The sequence below is a fragment of the Eretmochelys imbricata genome, chromosome 1 (genome assembly GCF_965152235.1).
Source record: "Eretmochelys imbricata isolate rEreImb1 chromosome 1, rEreImb1.hap1, whole genome shotgun sequence".
Lineage (NCBI taxonomy): Eukaryota > Metazoa > Chordata > Testudines > Cheloniidae > Eretmochelys > Eretmochelys imbricata.
In genome coordinates, this window is record NC_135572.1 from 164,458,214 (window position 1) to 164,479,692 (window position 21,479).

The following is a 21,479-nucleotide window of genomic DNA, read 5'->3' on the forward strand; positions in this document are numbered from 1 at the left end:
TGAATTACTATTGAATAAGCAGCAATGAAATCTCTATCAAAATAATCGGTAGTTCCAAAAACCACAAACAACAAAACAAGCAGAGTTGTACTAAATCAGCAAGACCATTTCCAGAATGAGGGGCTGTGAGTCACTTTTTTTCCCTCCCTCTGCAAAATCTACTCTGTTTCTCAGCCTAGGGGAGGGCAGGTGGAGTGGATAGGGCATTGCTTAGAAAGTTTTGGGTTTTTTTTAAAGTCGACATCACTCAAATCATGTGATCGGCACAGACCAATTGAAACAGGTTGTGGAAAGGGGAACAGTTAAATTTGTAATTTTGGTTGTGTGAAACACTTCTTTGGGCCTCATAAACAACCACAGAACCACAAGTTGGGTACAGAGGCAGTCACACAAGAGCGGGTCCGGGATATTGGTCAGCAGACAGGGCAAATCGTTTTGACTGCAAACCACAGAGTTTCGTAGAGTGGTAAGCATCATCAAACCACAACTGATCCGCTATTTTTTTTTTTAACAATTTCAGTGTTTGTTTTAGAAAAAGAATCTTATTATCTGGCTTATGTTGCTTCAAAGGCACTAAGATAAAATAGAAAGCAATGGCCAGGAGGAGGGTTATAACAATGACCATTCTTACTTTTTCACTTCCCAAGGTGAAAGAAATAACATATTCCCCCACTTTAAAGAAAGAATAAGTTTTAAAGAGGAAACTATGGCTTCAAACAGCGTATTTGAGTCATTTCCTTCTTACCAACAGTGCTTCATGAGAGGTAAGTGCTATTCAGTGCTGTTAAATATACTTTGGACTGTCCTATGTTTAAGAAAATGCGTGCTTGTTGCACATTTCAGGAAATGCTTATAATATATAGTTTTCCACTTCTGTTTTCTTTGAAAAAGTCTTACTGAAGCTAATGTCTGAGGTTATTGCTTTATTAGCTCACTATTTGTCAGTTCTTTAGAGATATTATTGTAACTCACTTTAGCTGTTCAAAGAGTCATGGCATCCTCACAGATTTTCCTTTTGTAAATCCAGGCACGTTATACTATTCATCGGAGTTCCACACACTACAATAGCAGTAGCATCAACCTTTTTGATTCTTTTGGCAGAATCTTTGCTTTTGAGCGACAGCCATTAAAAGTAACAGCCAACGGCATGCTGCACATATCACAGATTAAAACCAGTACAGTACTGAATGATGAGCAAGCTCATACGTACAGCCAGCAGAGCGTGATGCTGTCTCATTTTTGCTACTTTGTCAGTCAGGGTAAAGGAAGAAGAAGCATGCTTACTGGGAACAAGTAAGAAAAGCTCAGAAACTTGCTTGAAGGTAGTTGCAACTCACATAGCCCAGGCGAAGAAGAGGATCCATACACGTAGTGTTGCTTTTGGTGATATGTCCCTCTCGGATGATTCTAAATTATTGGCTGAAGCCATTCCACGTCCTCTGAGCAGGGGGGAAAAAATGAAACTGCAACCTCCAGAGAAGTCTGGCTTTTCCAGACAGTGACAAAGAAGTTTCACAAGCCTGGTCTAATAATCTCACAGCCCTCGGTAGATCAGATGCTTTAATCATTAGTTATTCATATTAGTAAGCAAGTGGACTAGCGTGAGAAATGTCTCTGCGTTCTTGCAGTTAGCCCCCTAAATAGCCTGATACAACTGAACTCTTTCCCCTAAACACCAATCTTCTGACTGTTTCAAGCCATGTGTGCAGGGACATGCATATTCAGTTTGAAACGAATGCAAAGCCGTACACAGATCACTCATCGATTTGGTGGTGGTGCTGTGGGAGAATAACATTTTATAACTCTTTAGTTACAGAAAGTTTCCCGGCCTCGGTAGTGTCAGCGTGAGTCATTAGTTATTCATATTAATAATCGAGCTGTGGAATGCGGAAGGCTTGTCAGCTGCCTTGTCACAACCAGCTACATTGCAAGCACCCTGTTGCTGCTGCAGCTCGGGGCCCCTCTGATTTGAAAACAGGGTGAATGTACAGAAGAAAAATGTCATTCCAGCTCTCTTTTTACCCTGCAAATGAAAGGTTTTAAGTAGATTTCTACTGGCATCGGAAGAGGTTTCAATCATGATGAGCCGTATGAGTCACACATTCTTACAGCATCTTCTAGCCTCTGCAGCAGAGATACTGGAGCTCTAGCAAGAAGCTGCTAACTGCTCCCCTGGCTCCTTCTGAACTAGCATTTCCTTTGGAGCAAAGGAAGCAATATTGGTAGAATAACAAGAATGATCTTCCTGCATTTAGTCAGCCTTTTTTCTAACTCGCCCAAATGTTTGTTTGCTATTTTATCTGCAGTACAGGAAGACTTATTGAGGAAATTTTGTTCATTTGATAAGGTAATGAAGAGTGAACCCTGTGGGGCAGTGCTTGAAGTACTAATGCCCAGCCAGCCTGTAGCAGAGTTCCGGAGACAATAGGAGCTATACCGAGGCACCATATTTAAGTAGTGTCAGGGAAGCTAGTAAAACACTAAAGACCAAGGGCCAAATTCTCTGCGGGCATGAATTGCTGAAGCGCCGTTACAGGTAGTAGAGCTGTGCGAGTTTACACTAGCAGAGAATTTAGCTCCAACACATTGTGTGCATAGCGAGAGTGTCCAACTGTGCATTATTATTCATTATTTATCTTATCGTAACCCCTAGGGGCCCCAGTCTGGGACCAGGACCCCATTGTTCTAAATGTTGCATCGATACCTTGGAGCAGATTCTGATCTCAGCTATTCTGGTATATATCCAGAGTAAGTGAGATCAAAATGGCCCACTAACTGTGCGTTAGGAAAGTTTGGGCAACAGTTCTTCAGTTGAGTTAGAAAGTGACTGTTTCATAATCACCAAAGAATAAAGCATTTAAACATGAAAGCCTATGAGAGTTTTCCAAACTTTCTTTTTTTGCTTCTTCCTCTTCTTAAATGAACTTCAGACAATTTAAAATACTTCACAAAAGTGCTGTTTAGGGCCTCGGGGCAAGAAAAATAATCATTCCTCTGGATGAATTGTTCTCACCCATATTTCTCAATAGTGTTTACACAGACTAGTCATTAGAAATGTCCAAAATAGTCTTATTTTTCCCGCCAAAATTTATTGCACTTTCTCTCTTAAGTGAAATTATGAGGTAAAAGGGAAAATAACAAGTTGTTTTGTGCCATGAATTTACTTTATCAGTCCATGCAGTCCTCTCAGAAGGAAATCCATAACTCTTTTTTAGCGTGATACTATGTGAAAATTGGGAAAAAAAGAGGGGAGTGGGGAAGCAAAACAATTGTTCCACCGTCTGTGAACAGTGACAGACTTAGAAAGCCTGACATATTAATTTAATGTGGTACACCACAAAGGATATGGCCCTTTTTCTATCGCACCACACCAGGTCCTCCCTTGTGCCACTAGGTAAAGAAATGAAGACTGTATTGAAACTTCTGCTGGAGCATCATGCATGCTGAACACATTAAAATGTTTGTCAGGACTACTTCTAAGAAGTGCCTTATTTTCCTAGTGGTATGATTTCAGTGTAAGTTTGGGGTGGATGGCAGGAGTTTAAGGGAAGAGTACTCCAAAGGGTCTTGCTAAACTGCAGCCAGCAGAAAGCAGTCAACCCATCTTTCTGTCGAATATGGGATTATATCATCAAGGCTCTTATGTTGTAGTTTGTGTCTGTTCCTCCTGTGTAACCCCCTATTATTGTGAAGGTTTTCTCTCAGCTAGAAACATTCCAGTCAGGTTGTATCAATGAAGTCACAGCAATGATATTTTTGGAGCAGGGAGAACATGAAAACGAATTCCCTCGGAGTTTCTTGTGGTTAAATAACATATAAAATAAGAAATAGGGATTTGAAAGCTGTTTCCTTGCATTCTTGGAGTAAAAAACATGTTACTATTACCTAATGCAGCCTAATAATTTTGCTTGTTATGAAAAAGAGAATCGCAAGTCTTGTTGTACAGGTTTTTAGGAAGTTGCATGTAACATGGAGCGTAATATTTTGGAAGCATAGGTTATATCTCCTCATCTTCCCTTTGTTGTGAGGTCTGGCTAGTTATTTCCATATATGGAAGAGGTTGCTTCTGGATTTTGTCTCTTTGTTTTTTAGTTAAGGCACTTTAAAGCTTGTGGATAGGTGCAATTCTCTTAGAAAAGTACATGACTTGTTGCAGTCTTATTACTTATAATTTATATTATGGTAGTGTCCAGATTGGGACCCTTTTATTCTGAGTAATGTACAGAAATCTTACTGACCTTGCTCTAAATAGTTTGCAGTTAAGGCCCAGATCTTGAAAACACTTACACATGTGCTTATCTTTACTCATTAAAGTCCATGGCTCTGACTTGTCCTGCAGTTGGATCCAGGAAGTCAGTAGTTCTCCTTAGGTCAAAAGAGTCTGTCTAATCAGAAATTCTCTATTATCTGAGTCTAGATTAAGTGTATCCCCTGGTTATGACTCACTCAAAAACTTCTCCGGTTAGAGGGTATGAGTCTACCTTTCATCTGAATATTTGTTTCTAAAATATTTTGGACTAATGGTGGTATAATAGCTTCTCCAACACCTACCATAAAAGCAGGTTATCTGAATAGCTTTCTTGATATCGCTCTTTGAATCTAGATGTTGAATGATATATGTGGCATGGCTTATACTTAGCAGTGTAAATAAACACACTCAGTGACTGCAGTCAAGGGTACTATTCATGGTAATAATCGCCGGCCTTAGTGGTGTTTCCATGATCAGACTTTTAGTTCTAACATAGTTTTGGTGCATGTATACATTTGGGGATTGCACATTTGTGAGAATAGCCACATGCAAAGTTGATTTCCAGGATGAAGCATTCAACACTGTAACAAACATTTCCTGTAAGGATGGCCATGCAATAAAACAAAGAAAAGAAAAAACTCTGAAGAATGGATGGCATAGCATCCAACCTACAAAGTAGTCTATGGACTTCTGAGACAATCTGCTAATATTTGGGGCCCCTTGAGTGTTAAGATATGTTTCCCATTCCAAACTCTGCTTCCCTCCCAAATGCTGATCTCTGCATGGCTCATCTGTGGGGGTGTTGATCCTTAGAGAATTTTCAGAAGGGAAAGAAATAAATGAACACAGTGATGATGTCGGCCCACTAGAACCCAGTACATTATTCAGAGGATTCATATATTGTAAATATTGGAAATATCTCTGTAGAAAAGACATTTTTTTCCTCTGAGAGATATACAGCATCTGACTTTAAATTAATACTAATTTGGAAAACTCTATTCCTCCTCTTGCCCAGGTCAGTGACTTTTTTTGTGGGTGAGTAAAACAATTATATTTTCAAAATAGAAAAAAAACACATTGCCACTGAGTGGTGAGGAGAGGGAAAGACAGTTCTAGTTCTTTGCAGACTGTCAGAACTGTAACAAAAAGTTGACGAGTGTGAGCACTATAGAGTTGGTAGTGTATCTTGTGAAAAGGAAGTTGAACTAAAGAATCTCATAAAAACCACAGTGTAATAAAAGAAAAAGCATACACAATGTCTGATTTACACAGCCTCCCCTCTGTGTTAGACTCATTTTATCTATCTATCTATCTATCTATCTATCTATCTATCTATCTATCTATCTATCTATCTATCTATCCACACACACACGAGTGAGTGACTGTGTGTGTGTGTGTGCATGTGTGTGTTTATTTAAAAGGCTTGTATAACATTGAGAAACCAGAACACAGGAATCACTGAGAAGAAAAGGTAAAGTATCTTAAATAAAAGATTAATTTTCTGGTTAGTAAGACTGAAAGATCATATACTGGGCCTGGACACTAAATTCAGTGTCTAAGCAAGCCGTAAAAGAAGTGATGTGCTGTGGTGGCAGGGTTAGACAGGATTCACGAGCCAGTGGATATGACTGATTTACAGATACCCAAGACTGTCTCACTCTTTATCCTTTCACCAACAGTGCCCCTGGGTTACATTTCAACCAGAGAACCAGACTCTAGCTCTGATGTACTTGTCCAGTGGGAAGTAAAGATATCTAATATATATATATATATATATATATATTGCCAATACGTACAACATTAATGCAAGAGAAGTTGCATTATTTTGACAGATCTAAAACCTGGAGGAGCATCGCACAGTTTATTGCCAATCAGAGGTGGTGCTAGCTCATTGCGGGCCTTAACCAGGAATATTTTTGGCTCCCATCCCCCCCAACACTTACTAAAAAAAGCACATAGGGGCTCCCTTCAGCTGCTCAGGGCCCTAAGCAATTGTTTAGTCTGCCTATGCCTAGTGCTGGCTGTGCGGCCAATGTGTAGTCCTGTATTGGTTCTACACAGCAAAGTTTCAGTACTAATTGACCATAATAAGAACAATATGCTCATGTTTAAATGACATTTATAATCCTATGATGTTGGCAAGTTCATGGTGGTGAAAGGTAAATTAAGTATTTTATTGTGAAGCAGAAGCAGACATTCTCTTTAGCCTATTATCTTTGAAGAGGGAATCTACAACTAAACATGGGAGAGAAATTACTATTGATTTATGTATAAATGGACATAATTGCTGTTAAAACTTAAGTGGAACCACTACTGAGGAATCTGTGAAGCTATATTCTCTGTGTCTAGCCTCGTCTTTGAAATCTCCACTATAAAACATTATGGAACCATATTACCAGTTGGGGATCAGGGAACTCATCATGGTCTGGCCCCCATCATGCCCATACTCCACAGCTGGTGCCAGTACACGCTCTGGATGTCCAGGGGTTTGGGAGGGGCTGAAATTTCCTGTGCTGGGGCAATCCCCAACAGCCTGCTAGGGCTAGTTCAAGGCACCCCTGTACTGCTCCGGTGGCATAAAGGTAGCTTAGCAAGAGAAGAGGAATCAGGCCTTTTGAATGCTCACTTTACATACAAAGATACAGCATTGGAGTACATCTACTGGGGGAATGGAAATCCTTTTTCTTCACAGAGGGTGGACCATGGTTATAATTTGAAAACTAACTGTAAAAATGGCATCATGTCATCTACATCTATCTCTCAAAAATTTTTCAGATCAAATTTGCTCAGTTTATAATAATTGAAGGGGATATTTCTAATGGCCAGCCCTGCAAAAACAACTTGCCCTGAAAACACAACAAAGTCAAGTTGAGTTTTTTCTGGCTCCTGTTTCATTGAAAAGCAACAAAGATTCTGCAGTCAGAACTGAGTTAACAATTCAGATGAACTAGAACAGACCCTGGCTCACCCACCCATAGCTGTGTTGGCCCTGCAGCTGTAACACCAGAATGAGAAGCTAAAGCAAGCGACTTTGACTGAATAGGAAAGCAAATCAGTGTTGAATAAAAAGGTATACACATCACTGAATGTAACCGCATTTTAAATTTGAGTCCTACCAAATCCCTCAGTATCCACTGTGAGGCTGCAGGCCTCAAAGTAGGATTTTGGTTTCAATTAAGCTGTGTGAAATTACTGGTGCAATTAATATGTTAGCATAAGGCTCCTAATATTAACAAAGTATTCTCTAGGATTTCAAAGTGCAGTCAGAGCTAGTGACATACCACACAATCCCTTCGCTGAAGCCTTTAGATTTTATACAACTTTGTGTATTGCAATTTGAAAATCTATAAGTTTATTCAGAGTGAGGTCTGATTTTTTTTTCAAAATTACAGACACACCTCCAGTCCTTACTCTTTATGGTGAGGAGGAGCACATTGAACATTGTGAAACAAGTCCTCAAGCTGATGTAAATTCATGTGTATCCGAGAAGCTATACCAGAAATAATTTTTCAAAGAATGTGTTGTTAGCCTCTGGAACTCATTGCTACTGGATACTTTTGGGGTCAACGGTTTAACAGGATTTGTAAAAGGACTGGACATTTATATGGATAACAGTATTCAGACTTAAAATAGCGAGACTTAAAAGAACAGGAGCTTTGGAAGTGTTATAATCCCTCCCCCCCCGCATGTTTCAGGGCATAAGCCAACCTCTACCAATTGATGGGTAGGAAGAAATTTTCTCTTGTAGGCAGGTTATTCCAAAATTGCCTTCTGCAGGATTACTACGCTTTCCTCTCTGGAGCTAGCCACTGTCAGAGCCAGGATACTGGACTAGATGTACCTCAGGTCTAATTCAGTAAACAATTCCTATGTTCCTATGACAAGCCACAAGCACATATTACACTAATGCCCTCGCCACCACCTCCCTTCTGATCTTATGAGTGTATATAATATGTATATGGAGCTGTGACAAACTAATATAACTCTCATAAAGGCCTGTAGTAATTTGGTATCTCCCCTGTATTTGATAGCTTCAGACTTGTCTGAACAAGTACCTGTCTAGCCCCTAGAAGAGCACCATATACAGCAGATTTACCTCTGTTAAATTGAGAGTTAGAGCTGGAAATGAGGCTAGAAATTTCTGGGTTGCCAATATAAAGTCTTCAAAATAAATGACTTTTCTTCCACATTGGTCCCAGCAGGATAAATTACAGGTTTAAGTACAAGATATTTATTAGTGTAAAACATAGAATTCGCTATGAAACTGGATGCAGATATTTGAAATATCCTAAAATGGCATTAGTAGATTTGATCATAAGTCTGAGAAAGTAGAGAACACTTAGAGTTGCTACCCTCACAGGAATGCTTCCAGTTCATCCTTCATACCATCTTCAGTGCTTACCACTTCTGCTTGTGAGGAAAGCTGTGTGAAATTTGTCAGTTTCACTTCACAGAGACTTGTGAAACCATGTCCTATGGTTTTGATCTATCTGGGTTTTTTACCCCATATATTTAGTTTTGAGTTTCAAATTCCAGTGAACCCAAAACTCACTCGGAATAGTTTAGAGGGTTTTTTGTTTTTTGTTTTTTTGGTTCTGATTTCATGCTGAAGTCATGAAATGATCATGATTTTGAGACACACTCGTAGTCTGTCCTCAGGTTTGGTTGTGACTTGGCTAAGATACAGCTGAAAGATGTGCATCTCGAAGCAAATCTTTCCATGAATGTGGTCTGAGTTTAAGGAAACCTGAAACCAGCCGGATTACATATGATTTGCTGCAAACATTTCAGCCAACCCATCCTTGTCAACCCATTGACCCTATCAGACCCTTGACCCTTTAATTTGCCCTTTTATGATCTTTAAAGGGGAGAGATGTCCATCTGTTAAAATATTTTTAAAGCTACAAGTACAGTCCCCAAATATGCAACAGATGCACAAGTTCCCCTTATGACAAATATATTACACATTCTAAATCCTAGTCACACCCTCATCTCTCATTGCATTTTAACTGCTTGTATGGTGCACACCTGTGGTGTTCAGGCAAAGCATGTGGCTTTGGGATAGTCACACATTCATAGTAGTTTTCAAATTATTTTGCACTTTTTAAAAAACATATATAAAGAGGTCTATATCAACAAACAATGATAAAGCTTCATGCACAAACCTAAATTACTTTATAGTCAGATAACACAGCTTCTGTTAGCATGTTGAGCTTAGTATGAAGCATGTAGTTTCACACCATTTGCAATGTGCATATGAGCTTTTTCACCTCTTAATGGATATGTCTGTATTTATACTTTGCACATCAAAGAGTAACATGTTGAAAAGTTACTCCTGGCGTAATTCTTAGCATGCAGTCCTGTCCTCACTGAAGTTAATGACAAGACTCCCACTGACTAAAGTGGGACCAAGTTTTTGCCCTTTAATCTTATAGTAACTATATATAAAAACCTGAAGAAAAAAATCAAAGGTGGGAACAAGGCTAATTGTGAACCTCTGAGGGTCTCCCAGTGGAGCCAAGAGAATTGTCACTAAGCCACAGATGTCTTGAACTGGTGAAAATGGGATTGTCAGAATTGGAAGGTTGCTGGGGTGTGTGGGGGGGGGGGGGGCGTTAATCCATAACATCTTTGCCCTAAACAATTACACATCACATATGTTATACAGCAAGTTTAAGAGTAACTTTTTCCTACTCCTAGTTATTGGATTATATTGTAAAAGTTAAAGAGAAGAAAAGTTACTAAGTGACTGGCCTGATATGGTGGTGGTCCTGAACTAAACGGTGTGAGCATTGTAGGAGTCTTGATATGAGCCTTTCTTTATCACATATCATCCTCTAGACATACATAGAAATCCCACTGACATAAGTATGAGCTCTACACAAAAGAGCAAGGTGAGGATATGGTCCTTTAACATTTACAACAGGAATTTTGTGAGTGCAACGTTAAGTTCTGTCCCTATTGCATATTGCCATATCGAGAACGCTGAAATGTGAATACATATTACCCCTAGGCCATAAGAAGGGCAACTGAGTGTTACAATACAGTTACTAGATAATATCAGGCTTTTGTAAAGTGTTACTGGGTTTTTTTTGTTTTTTGTTTTAAGGCCTGCATGTAAATATTTCTGATTTTGCTTAAACTGGGCGTAACAAAATTCATAGCCCGAGGAGCAAAACCAACAACAAGCTGTGACTGTGGGCTGCCAAATCCGTGTGAAGAATTTATAAAGCCCTGGACTCGTGTGGTGGTAGGAACACTGCTGTAAATGGAGATATAACCTGATTTAACGAGAACACTTACATCTGAACTAAATGCTGGAAGTCTAGCCAGACAGTAGAGACATATGCTTTCAGGAGGGTTAAGTGAATTTGTTGCCTTTCAAAGCTGACAGATAGATAACAGTGTCATCTTATCCCTAGAACAAGTATCACACGGGGGGGCAGCAATGCAAACGTCCCTCCATCCACCTGCTAGTGCACCTTAATAGCCAGGCCTTCAGGGACCGCCTCGAGGAGCAAATGGGTACTATAGTCTACATGCCCATTCATGTTTTTGGCCTTTATGTTGAGACTGCATAAAGTAATAATGAGTGGTGGGTGTTTGATGTTGGACACCAGCCCATTAAAACCAGCGCTGTGGACGGTCCAGTGATTGGGGCACTGGTCTAGGCCTTGGGAGACCCAGCTTCAATTCCCTGCTCGACCACAGACTTTTTGTGTAACCTTAGGCAAGTCACTTAGTCTCTCTAGGCCTCAGGTCCCATCTGTAAAATGGGGATCATAGCACTGCCCTGCTTCACAGGGGTATTGTGAGTCTAAAGATTGTGAGGTACTTTGATTTCTACTGATGAGAAGTGCTATTTGAGAGTTAGGTATTATTGTATCATATACCAATAGTAACATATTTTGATCACCATTTGCCTAGGGTGCACTGCAGCACATAACCTGCAAGTGAGAAAGGTGAGTAATATCTCACTATCCAATCCCCTGAGCCATCTAGTCCTCTGCCCTCCCCCTCGCTTCCCCCCCTCCCCCCGATTAAAAGGGTTAATCTCCCAAGCAAGTATGGGAAGTCTCCTGGTTACAGTATGTCAGGCTATCATGAAAACAGGAGATTAAGAAGGAGATCTCACATTTTCCTGTGTGAAGTTATGGGGTAAACTGTGAAAGCTTTATTGTGATAATCCGATCCTCTTGCTGCCTTGCAGTTCTTTGCTAAGCTCTCAGCTGCAGTAGATTGTTTTAATGAATGAAAATTCCCATTTGAAGTGTCTGAATCTATGCATGCCTGTTCTTCATGGTATGTTCAGTTCTGGAAGAAGTTTTTTCTTCTGTTTAGATTGCAGTAGTTGACAAGTGCTGTCTACTCATTTGGTTTTTACACTTGAAAGTTGTACTGGTAGGAGTGTGACTTTTTTTTTTACACAGAAATAATTATGCTCGTACAAGCCCTAGCATGGATGCAATTGTAATATACCATACTGTAATTAAAGTGCCATATACTGATATAGCTTTTTCTCCTTACTGTGTGGGCATAAACTATATCCATATATTCTTATAATTGCATCCACATCTGCAGGAGGGAGGGTGTTTACCACTTTAACTACACCAGTATAGCTAAAGCCATACAACCTCCCGGGGTGGACCCTGCTATATCTGTCTAAAGGTGCTTATTCTGGTTCTAGCTATATTGGTATAGTTAACGTGGTACAACTGTTCTGTGTAGTCAAGCCCAGATTCAAAACCCATTGATGTCAGTGGAAAGACTCCCATTGACTTCAGTCAGCTTTGGATCAGGCCTCTAGTGGGCAGCTCCCACCACGTAAAAGTCAGAGTGTTAACCACCCAAAATAAGGGTACAGTGCTAATGCAGCTCAATTCAGCAGTCTCTCATCCCGCAACTCTACAAACAAATGAGTGCAAAAGAAAAAGTAGAGGGGCTAATTCCTCTCCATTGTAGACGCTTGCCCCCTTCTCAGGAGCTACCTCTGAAGCAGTTTCACTCCTTTTAATTGTGTTTGCCAGGGCCATTAAATAAAAATTCCATTGTATATATTGGAGATCACATTTCAGGCTGCCTGCTGACTGGAAGACTCCTTTTTACATGCTCATTAGACCAGCCTCCACCTGCTCCCTTTCTCTCTCTTACTCCCCCTGTTTCCATCTCTCTCCTATGAGAGTTTCATGCTTTCAGCATGCTCCAGCCCCCTGAGCTCTGCTTTGACTAAACGCAGCAGTTTAAGATCAAAAGCATTATTTAAACAGAAGCAGTTGGAGTTTTTTTTAGACTTTCATCTTCCCTTTCGGCTTTCAAAAAGCCCACTCCAGCCAAAGGGATTAGAAAATACAACAGGCCCACACTGCAGGCTGTTGCTCTGGATCAGCTTTGACAACCCCTGCTGTGTCACAGTGGATTAACCTAGTATCCTACAAGTTACAGGCCACACACTTTAAAACGAGAGTACAGTCTGATGGGTTCTTTTTTAAGTTCTGCAAAGATCTGCTAAGCCAGAATGCTGCCTATTTTCTGCTCTAAGCTTTTGTTATTAAGCATGCTGGGCATTATAAATTATTGCTGGCAGTGTACTGGGCACAGGGCAGGCACGTCCATTTTTAATTGCCTGTGTCTTGCTGTCTGAATTTTCAATGTCCAGTCTTCATCCAGTTATTGGGCATCCTCATCCACCCCTGATTTTGCATAACTGAATAGATAGACTCAGAGGGCAGATCCTCCACTGGTGTGAACTGGGATAACTGTTGAATGGAGCTAGGTGGGCATTTGGCATTTGTAAAGGCTGTCTTTTTAATAGAAACCATTGTGTTTGGTTTCACAACCATAAACTGAGTTAAAACAGCTTTTATTCCAGAGCAGAGGGAGTAACACCTGACAATATTATTCAGCATATTTCCTGTTCTGTTTATGAGTTGTCCTCTCTGTGTCTCTGCAAAATTCTCCCATTGATTCTTTATTCACAAATTTCTTCAGCAAATAACTCTCTATTGTCAGATCATTGATTACATATGTTCACAATCCACATTAGGTTGGCTTTTACTTACTTAAGTCGTGTAGTATCATTTCTGTTCACCTACTGGTCAAGCTGACCAAGACAGTATGAACTGCCTATTTTACAGTCTCCTGTATAATCCATAATGTGGTTTTGGTGGGTAGTTGAGCATACGAGCTTAAAATTGTAGCTTTTTCTGAATGTTCATACTAGTTAAGCTTGTTTTCTCAAGTGACCTTGGAAAATTAACACAAAAAGGTCAAAAACATGGTTGAATTGAAATGTGCTTAAACATTTAAATGAGTATTCTTGGGGAAACCTTTACCACAGTTCCCTAACCTCAAATTCATTCTGAAGTAATTTTTTCCTTAACATTTCAGCTTCTTTTTTTGCCAGGATATTCATCACAAGTTTTGTTGTGTGAAATGTTAACAAAATTCTTATTTAAAAATGCCGCTCCTTGCACATCATTCACACTGCTGTTCAGGTAGGGGTTGAAATAAGAATCAACACAATAACCCACCTAAAACAAAACAAAACAAAAAAAACTGTTTGTCCTGTTTTAAGTGGTAGTTAATTTTGGTAATCTTCCCCTTCCCTATTATTTCCTTACAGATGAGATAAATTACTCTAACATTGAGTTTTTTCTACTATTTGCCCATTTCAGAGGCTCCTTCAGTAAATAATCCTATAATCCTTATTTCTAGTACCTGTATTGCGTTGTCAGGTTTGCTTGTATTACAGTCCAGTCAGGCACATGGAGACTAATATATCATTAGTTTAGGGTGACTAGATAGCAAGTGTGAAAAATCAGGACTGGTGGGGAGGGGTGATAGGTGCTTATTTAAAACAAAGCCCTAAATAGAGGGACTGTTCCTATTAAATTGAGTCATCTGGTTACCCTACAGTAGTTAGATAACTTGAGTCATAATCAAATCCTAAGTAGGTGGATCATGTCTTTGATATCCAAGGAGTATGTATGAAAATAACTGCACTCATTTTTTTCTGTCATCAGAAACCAACACAGAAGCACATGAGTGTAAAGAATACATCAAGAAGGGAAGATCTATTTTATTGTGTAGGTCTGATTTAATTGTTACACTGAACATGCCAGGAGAAGTTCTGTTGGCCTCAATGCAGTAACTTTGGTGTATACCATTCTCACTGAGTTCCGAAATTAGGCTCTCCATCTCCATTGGGATCTCCTCCCAACCAATTCTTATTGGCACTTTTTGGGGGCTGGAGGTGGAAACATATACGGCTGTTGGTATCTGATACACAGGTGTTTAAAGTTGCCTTTGCTAGCTAGCCAGCATCAGTCACAATAATGGAATATAAGTAACTCCCACAGTTGCTATATGGGGAGAGTAATCCATTGGCATTTAGCCATCTTTTAACAAGCTTGGTGATTGAATTAGGGCCACTGTTCTCAGCCCCATTTCACATACCTATTAAATTCTCTCCCTTTCTTCACGGATATTTTGATTACAATAAGATAGATACAGGTGATGAAATAAAGCAGTGCTTCCATGCCTAACAGCTGTTACAGCTCCCCTTTGTTTGGTATTTCTGCAATACATCTTGGGCTCTTTCAAGTTGGTACACAGAGTAAAAGAGAAAAGGGGATAGAGAAATAGGCCCCTGGCGGTGATGATGTTCAGTAGTTGGTTTTCCAAGTTCACAGCTGGCACATTCATCCACTACCTTTGTATGGTCCAGCTGTTTCGTTAGCCTTTCTGCTGAGTTTCGGACCCTGCGGTTCCAAATTGTGCATGCTCCAGAGGGCATCACTGGGTTCTGTGTTCCGATCGTCTTATCAATAAAAACAGCATGCTACTGCATGTGTCTGAGGATGTTTCTTTGCTGGAAAGGTGGTAACCCTACTAGTGTCTCTTGTGATGCGCTAAGGCAATTCAGTCAGTGCAGAGACAGAAGTGATTCTAAAAAAAAAGTCAGAAAGATATTCTGACGTTCTTTCACATAAAATGCGTGCCAAGGAAATGAGAGATTTGGGTACTGTTGCAATTTATAATGTAGAAGACAGACATTAACAAGGTTGTTGAGCCAAATGCTTGACTGAAGCAACATACGCAAGGCTATGTCTGTAAGATTTCAGGCTTTAGGATTTTCCCCTCTGTTAATCCATGCTGCAGTGGAAAATAAAAAAGAAGTTGAAATGTGTGGCTTTCAGTAAACAAATAATGTATGTGCCTTTTCGGTCATATTCTGTCCTGGGCCAACACTGAAGTCAACCACCAAGATAAAATTACTGCGAAGTGCCAGTCAGAAGCTGGCTCAGGGATTAGAGAGTGGCGTTCCTGTACCTGATACCTTGTGATCATTGCTGCTAAAGGATCTGTGCTTGGGACTTACTGTTTTAAGATAATTATCCTTTGTGGGAGTTGGGCAGCGTCCTTCTCCGTCTCCTTCATGTTACCGAGACGCTTTGAGCGATGTTAGCCTACATCTCCAGCATTTTGCTACAGTAACTCATTTTGGCGATATTGCTAGAGAAGTTCTTTGTATTGGAATGTATTGAGATCTGCCTCAAGTACAGCAGATAATGACAACGTTGAATGTAAATATTCTCACCATGTTGGTAGTATGCTCATTCAGTACAAGGATGGCAGTACTGGGAAAGGCTCTTTTTATTAGAGCTGTGGAAAAGTTTTCATTAAAATATTTGCTGTTTTTTTCCTTAGTGGTTACTGAATCTCCAACATTTTGCTTCACTGGGAAATGTCAGGAGACTGGTTGATTTTTGTTCAAAGGAAAGCATGAAAAAATGTGGAAATCCCCTTTCATGGAACTATGGGGTTGGTGAAATTTCAGACAGAAGCTCTCTCCTTTCTGGGGTGGGGAGGGAGGTAATTTAATTTGAATTCAGAAAAATCTAGTTTGTGTGCAAGAAAGAGGCATGTGAACTGTCTGGTTTATCATGCACTGTATGTACCAATTTGGCCCAGTTTTTTGAGGCCCTACACCTAAGAGGAGAGGGAGGGTGTAAAAAGAGGAGCTGGCTATCTACCTTGAGATTGTGTAACACATTACACACAGGATGTAATTTCTGGAAACATCTTAAAGTAGCAGGGCAGTAGCATTCTCCACATTTTCCAGTCAGAGAACTGACAGAGAGATTATGTGATTTACCCAAGGAAGTGTGTGGTAGAAGTGGGAACAGAACCTTAGTTTCTTGATGCACAGTTCAGTGTCTGAGTATCCACAAGACCATCCTTCTTCTGTGCTTTGAATTTTACATTTCCTAGAGTGACTATTCCCACCAGAAACCTAATTTAGAGTTATACTCATCCCAGAAGGGTACAGAAATTTAGAAGCCCAATCACAACTGAGCAACAGAAATCAAAAAGCAAGGCATAAATTAATGGAAATTCATGAAAATGTTGTCCAATAATTTTGAACAGATATATTTTTTTAAAACTGAGAGCTGTTTGTGGACATTCTTCAAACAGGAAAAGAAGGAACACTTGTTGAAAAAATTATTCATTACATATTATTTGCTCAGCTCTTCTGGAAGTATTTAAAATATCATATACAGGAAAAATAACTCACTAGGGTTTTCTTTGGACTGGCTTAAAAACATCACATTTTCCCACCAGTCAAAATGGCTTCTGCTGGCCTTCCTGAGCCTCTTGAGCACATGGGATAGGCTCAGTCAATCAGAAAAGCCAGACATGTTATGTGACTTCAAGCATGCCATGAAAATGAACCAAGCCAGCTAAAAAGTGCACCACTAAAAGATGCACTGAAATTTTCAAGAAATCAGGAGGTGTAGGTGGTGCTTGGCGGGTGGGTGGGGACAGAAGCAACTAGGCACAAGTTTGATATTTTTTTCTGACATGAAAAATTTCAAAGAAAAACTTTGCTTTAGGGCAAAATGTTCCCCTCAGAAGCACAGAACTACTACAGTGATGGGCATTTTGGAAAAAGCCTTAAAGATCAAGATTTCTGCTGCAGCCCTCCAAGGCATACTCTGTCTGCAGTGGTAGAATTCAACTTTCCATTGCTAATTTAACACCGGTTCTGAGAGAAGACTATGTAATTGAAATCTGGAGCATGAATCTGAAAAGCAAATTTTGCTCCCGGTAAGACTAGGCAGTACATAAAGGATAAGTGTTGGCCATGTGATCACTGGACCCTGGGCAAAAAAGGTATTTCCCTTTGCTCATATCTGACTTCTGAATAGAAATCCATGCTTGCCGTACCTTGCCCATGTGCTTAAGTGCTCATGTAGATACGAAAGAATTGTAACTAAGAAAGGCTAAATGACCGCCAATAGACACACACAATCCCGCAACCCGAGTAGCAAAGCTTGGTACAGGGGGTTCCAAAAGGCTGGGGAGGAGAGAGACGGAAAGGGGCCTCAGGAAGAGCTGAGCCACAGCCCTGGCAAAGCCATAGTTGCTGCTGCTGGACTTCTGCTCTCTGGGACCAACCGTTAATGCATCTGCATAGTCAACCTGTCCTGCCCCCAAACCCCACTATGTAACGATGCAGAGGGAGCCTTTGTGGAATTGGCTTCATAGCAAAATATGTTGACTCCATTCCCCTGTGCTATGGAGTCGCACTGACTCTTTTGCAGGTTGGGAGGAGTTGGGGGAGGATGAGATTTGCCCCAGTAATTGAAGTGCAATGCTTTAGAAAACAGCAGCAAGAGAAATTACAGTCTGGTCTAAAACAATGCTTTGGAATCCCGTAGTGTGGACTTTGTAACTCCAAACAGCAAAGAATCCAGAACACAGGTATGTTTGTTTGTTTTAATCGGTTGCTCCAGAGAGGAGACCATTTGCTCCTCATTCCTTCTTTTAGTTGTGGTGCACCTGAAGAAACTCCCCTGAAACAAAAAGTGGATAAGCATTGCCTCTGAGGTGGAGCTGCAGTGCCTCTTTCTGTGAAGTGACAGGGAAGCTGACAGCTTAGAGGGAGGTATCCTGTTTGTTGAAAAACAACTGACAGTTAAAGCAGGGTTGCAAGAGCGAGAAAACCACAGGTCTCTGAGCTAAGCTGATAACAGGCCTCAGCAGCTTTTGCAGAAGTTCCGTCCCTACTGAACACTGATGAAAAAAATGCTCAAGTGTCACTGGCTCTTTCCTGTTTCGCGCTTTTAAGCAGTGCCGTTTCTTGCTGTTAATTTATGCCACATTTTTTCAGTTACTTGCTCATTTTTCAAAGTATCCTCCACTGCTATAAACAGAGTGACAGGCACAGAGCAGGCTGGGTCTGACCCTTCAAAACGATGATTACGTTTGCTAAATGACTACAGTGGAAGCCACGGGTGTCCAGAAATTTTAGAATTTAGCAGTCTAAGGCCCTCATCCTGAGAAGAGAACGGCATGTGAAGTTGCTCTCCTTTTAAACACTTTGTTGTATCTTAAATAATAATAATAATAATGAATAATAATAATAGCTAGCTCTTATACAAGACTTTTCATCCTTAGATCTCACTGTGTTGTATGAAGGAGGTCAGTATCATCAAACCTTACACTCAAAATACATTTAGAAGAAAAATCCAATCTCTCAAGACGGGCAAAATTTTCAAATCTGGGGACCTAAATTTAGGTCTCTAAATCCATATTTAGGCCTTGATCCTGCACAAACTTAGATCCCAATAATGCAAACACTTATGCATGTGCTGAACTTTACTACCATGAGTAGATCCATTGATTTCAATGGAATTACTGGTGGCAGGAAAGTTAAGAACACTCATAAGTGTTTGTGTTTGCAGCAATAACTTTAAATGTGTAAGCGATTCCTCCCTGCAACTGCTCAAGTGTTTAAAATTACATACACATGTAAGTCGTTGAAGGATCTAATTAACTGTGACCTGTGTTGCAAAGGTGCTGGGCACCTGGAGCTCCCACCAAAATAAAATGAGAACTGTGGGCGTTCAGCACCATTGAAAATCAGACCATTTTATTTAGTGCCTAAATATCGATTTGGGTGACTAACTGTAGGCCCCCAGGTGGGAACATTTTGACCATAGCGCCCGGTACTCAAATCGTATAAAATGGCATAACTCCATTCGCTTCAGTAAAGCTGCTCGATAGAGCTGGTGGAAGATATTTTTGTTTTTCATTGTAAAATGGTCTTTTATTATAAACAAAATGTTTCATGAAAATTTGTCAACATTATTAAAATGTTCTGGTTTTTTGCACACAAAAAACGGTGACATCTTTAACAGATAATTTTATTGACATTTTATTAACATTTTTATTGCCATCAGTTTCAAATTCAGCATAGGGAATTTTTGTTTTCAATATAGAAATGCAGCTTTCAGAAAATACATTTTGGCTCATGATGTTGAAAACTATTTTAACAAAAAATCAATATACTTTGGGGAGAGGGACTGACCAACCAATAAATTCCACGCAATAGGGTTTAAATTTGAACCCTGTGAAACAATCCATTTTGGAATTTTCAAATCTTCCTCAAAGACCTTTTAGTCTGTTTCAGCCAGCTCTAGATCTGGACCCTAGAAGCTGGGCAATCATATAGGGAGAAGGACATAGTTCCTACACCAAAAAGTTTACAATCTAGAAAAGGGACCAATGCGAAAGGACAGGCAATAGGTGCATACCATCCAAGCAGACACACTGATACTGCAAAGACTGAAGCACACGTGCAGCTTGAAACGAAACAGAAAGATAAATTGTTTTGAATAGCGCTCACGTCAGTTTAACAAATGTTTGAAGAAGTGTAAAAGTACCTCTTCCCCTACAAATTATTCTCTCCCCCAACAACACCTTTAATTTTCTCCTGCAGCCTCCTGACCACCATTGTTGCCCTCTTTTAAACTCCCTCCAAATTGTCTTTCTGGTCAAAAGGATCCAGCACTAACAGCCTGTGGTGCTCATTGGCGGGAGCTCCAGAGACAGATGATTGTTAGGAAACCAGTTGTAGCTCCCTGTTTCTGAGGCCACTTTGGCACTAGCTGTGGCCCCCTGTGGAGGTTGTTCTACATTCCAGCAGCTGGTGATGATCTGCCTGGACTCGCCCTCCACGTGGGGACTGTTAAAGTGCAATGCTCCAGACATGCCCTGTATGCCAGAGGCTAAAGGGGGGCTCTGCAATGGCCAGGCAATCCCCAGCTAGGGGAATGTAGCCAGTCTGCTCCCTTTGCACCATCAGAGTGACACAAAGTGTGTGCAGTGCACAGAGAACCTGGCCTGATATTCCAGGTACAACTGTACTTGATTTATATCAAGAGAGATGATTAGCTCATTGCTTTGGGATGACAAGTCAGTGGTTTGTAGTCTGAAATTGCATTGACTATTTTTGTGCAGAATGTGATTCTTTAGTATGAAGATTATTTTTCTTTGGATATATTTCTCAGGGCAGGCTCCTGGAGACCCAAAAGCTGGGTGGAACAAAGTAATTTGGCATTCATCCCAATATGATAGTGGGTGGAAACCACTGTAATAGAGCTGCCAACATGCTCCCCTGACTCAGGCTTGTATGACAAATCACAGGGATGCGCGGGGTGATTCTGAGAGGTTATGACCATATTTTGCTGCTGTGATTTTTTAAAAAATTGTTTTACATTGTGTTTAGCATTTCAAAGACTTCTGGTTTTGATGGGGAGGGTAGAGGATGGAGCAATCAGTCCCTTCACTCAGCTACACAAGGAGGAAGAATGTGTGTGTATCTAAGGGCTCGTAGGGGAGAACAGAAACAGGGTTGGTGAAGTGGTTTTGATAGTGGAATATTAGAGAGAGCTGCCCATTGAGCTGACAGTAAAGGCATTTGTCAAGGTGCTTGACTAGCCAATATAAAGTACGCATTTTCTTCTCTTCCTCCCTTCAGTTCACATGTCTTTATTCTGTTAAGCAAATGCTACAGGTATGAACTTGGCTGCTAATGCAAGAAAACACCTCAGTGTGCTAAACACTGCAGAATTCTCAAATAATGAAACTATTTCTTTTCTACTTTCCCATTTACATCATGCTAATCCCAGTTCATCCTTTCCCTGATGAATGCACCAGGTATGCACATTAAATGCACTTCTTCCACATGGCTGAATGTTCTTTTGTAGCATTTTCATCGGTATATCCCAAAGTGCTTTATGAAGGAGGTCAATAACATTATCTCCATTTCACAGGTAGGGAAACTGAGGGGCAAGTGACTTGGCCAAGATCACTCACCAGACCAGTGCCAAGACTAGAGCCTAGGTTTCCTGAGTCCCAGGCCAGTGCTCTATCTACTAGG

The 21,479-nt window shown here is 40.4% G+C and overlaps 1 protein-coding gene across 3 annotated transcripts in view; it reads left to right on the top strand.

Moving 5' to 3' along the window:
- The first annotated feature begins 351 nt into the window (after positions 1–351).
- The window catches only part of RUNX1 (RUNX family transcription factor 1), a 210,797-nt gene continuing 189,669 nt past the window's right edge, over positions 352–21,479 (top strand). For 2 of the 3 annotated variants that reach the window (XM_077818817.1, XM_077818835.1), the window contains exons 1-2: positions 352–466; positions 648–764. In XM_077818817.1, coding sequence (XP_077674943.1) covers positions 707–764 — 58 coding nt within the window. In that variant the 5' untranslated portion in view covers positions 352–466; positions 648–706. Of the gene's footprint in view, positions 467–647; positions 765–21,479 lie in introns of those variants that run through there. The other variant, XM_077818826.1, reaches the window with a different exon arrangement.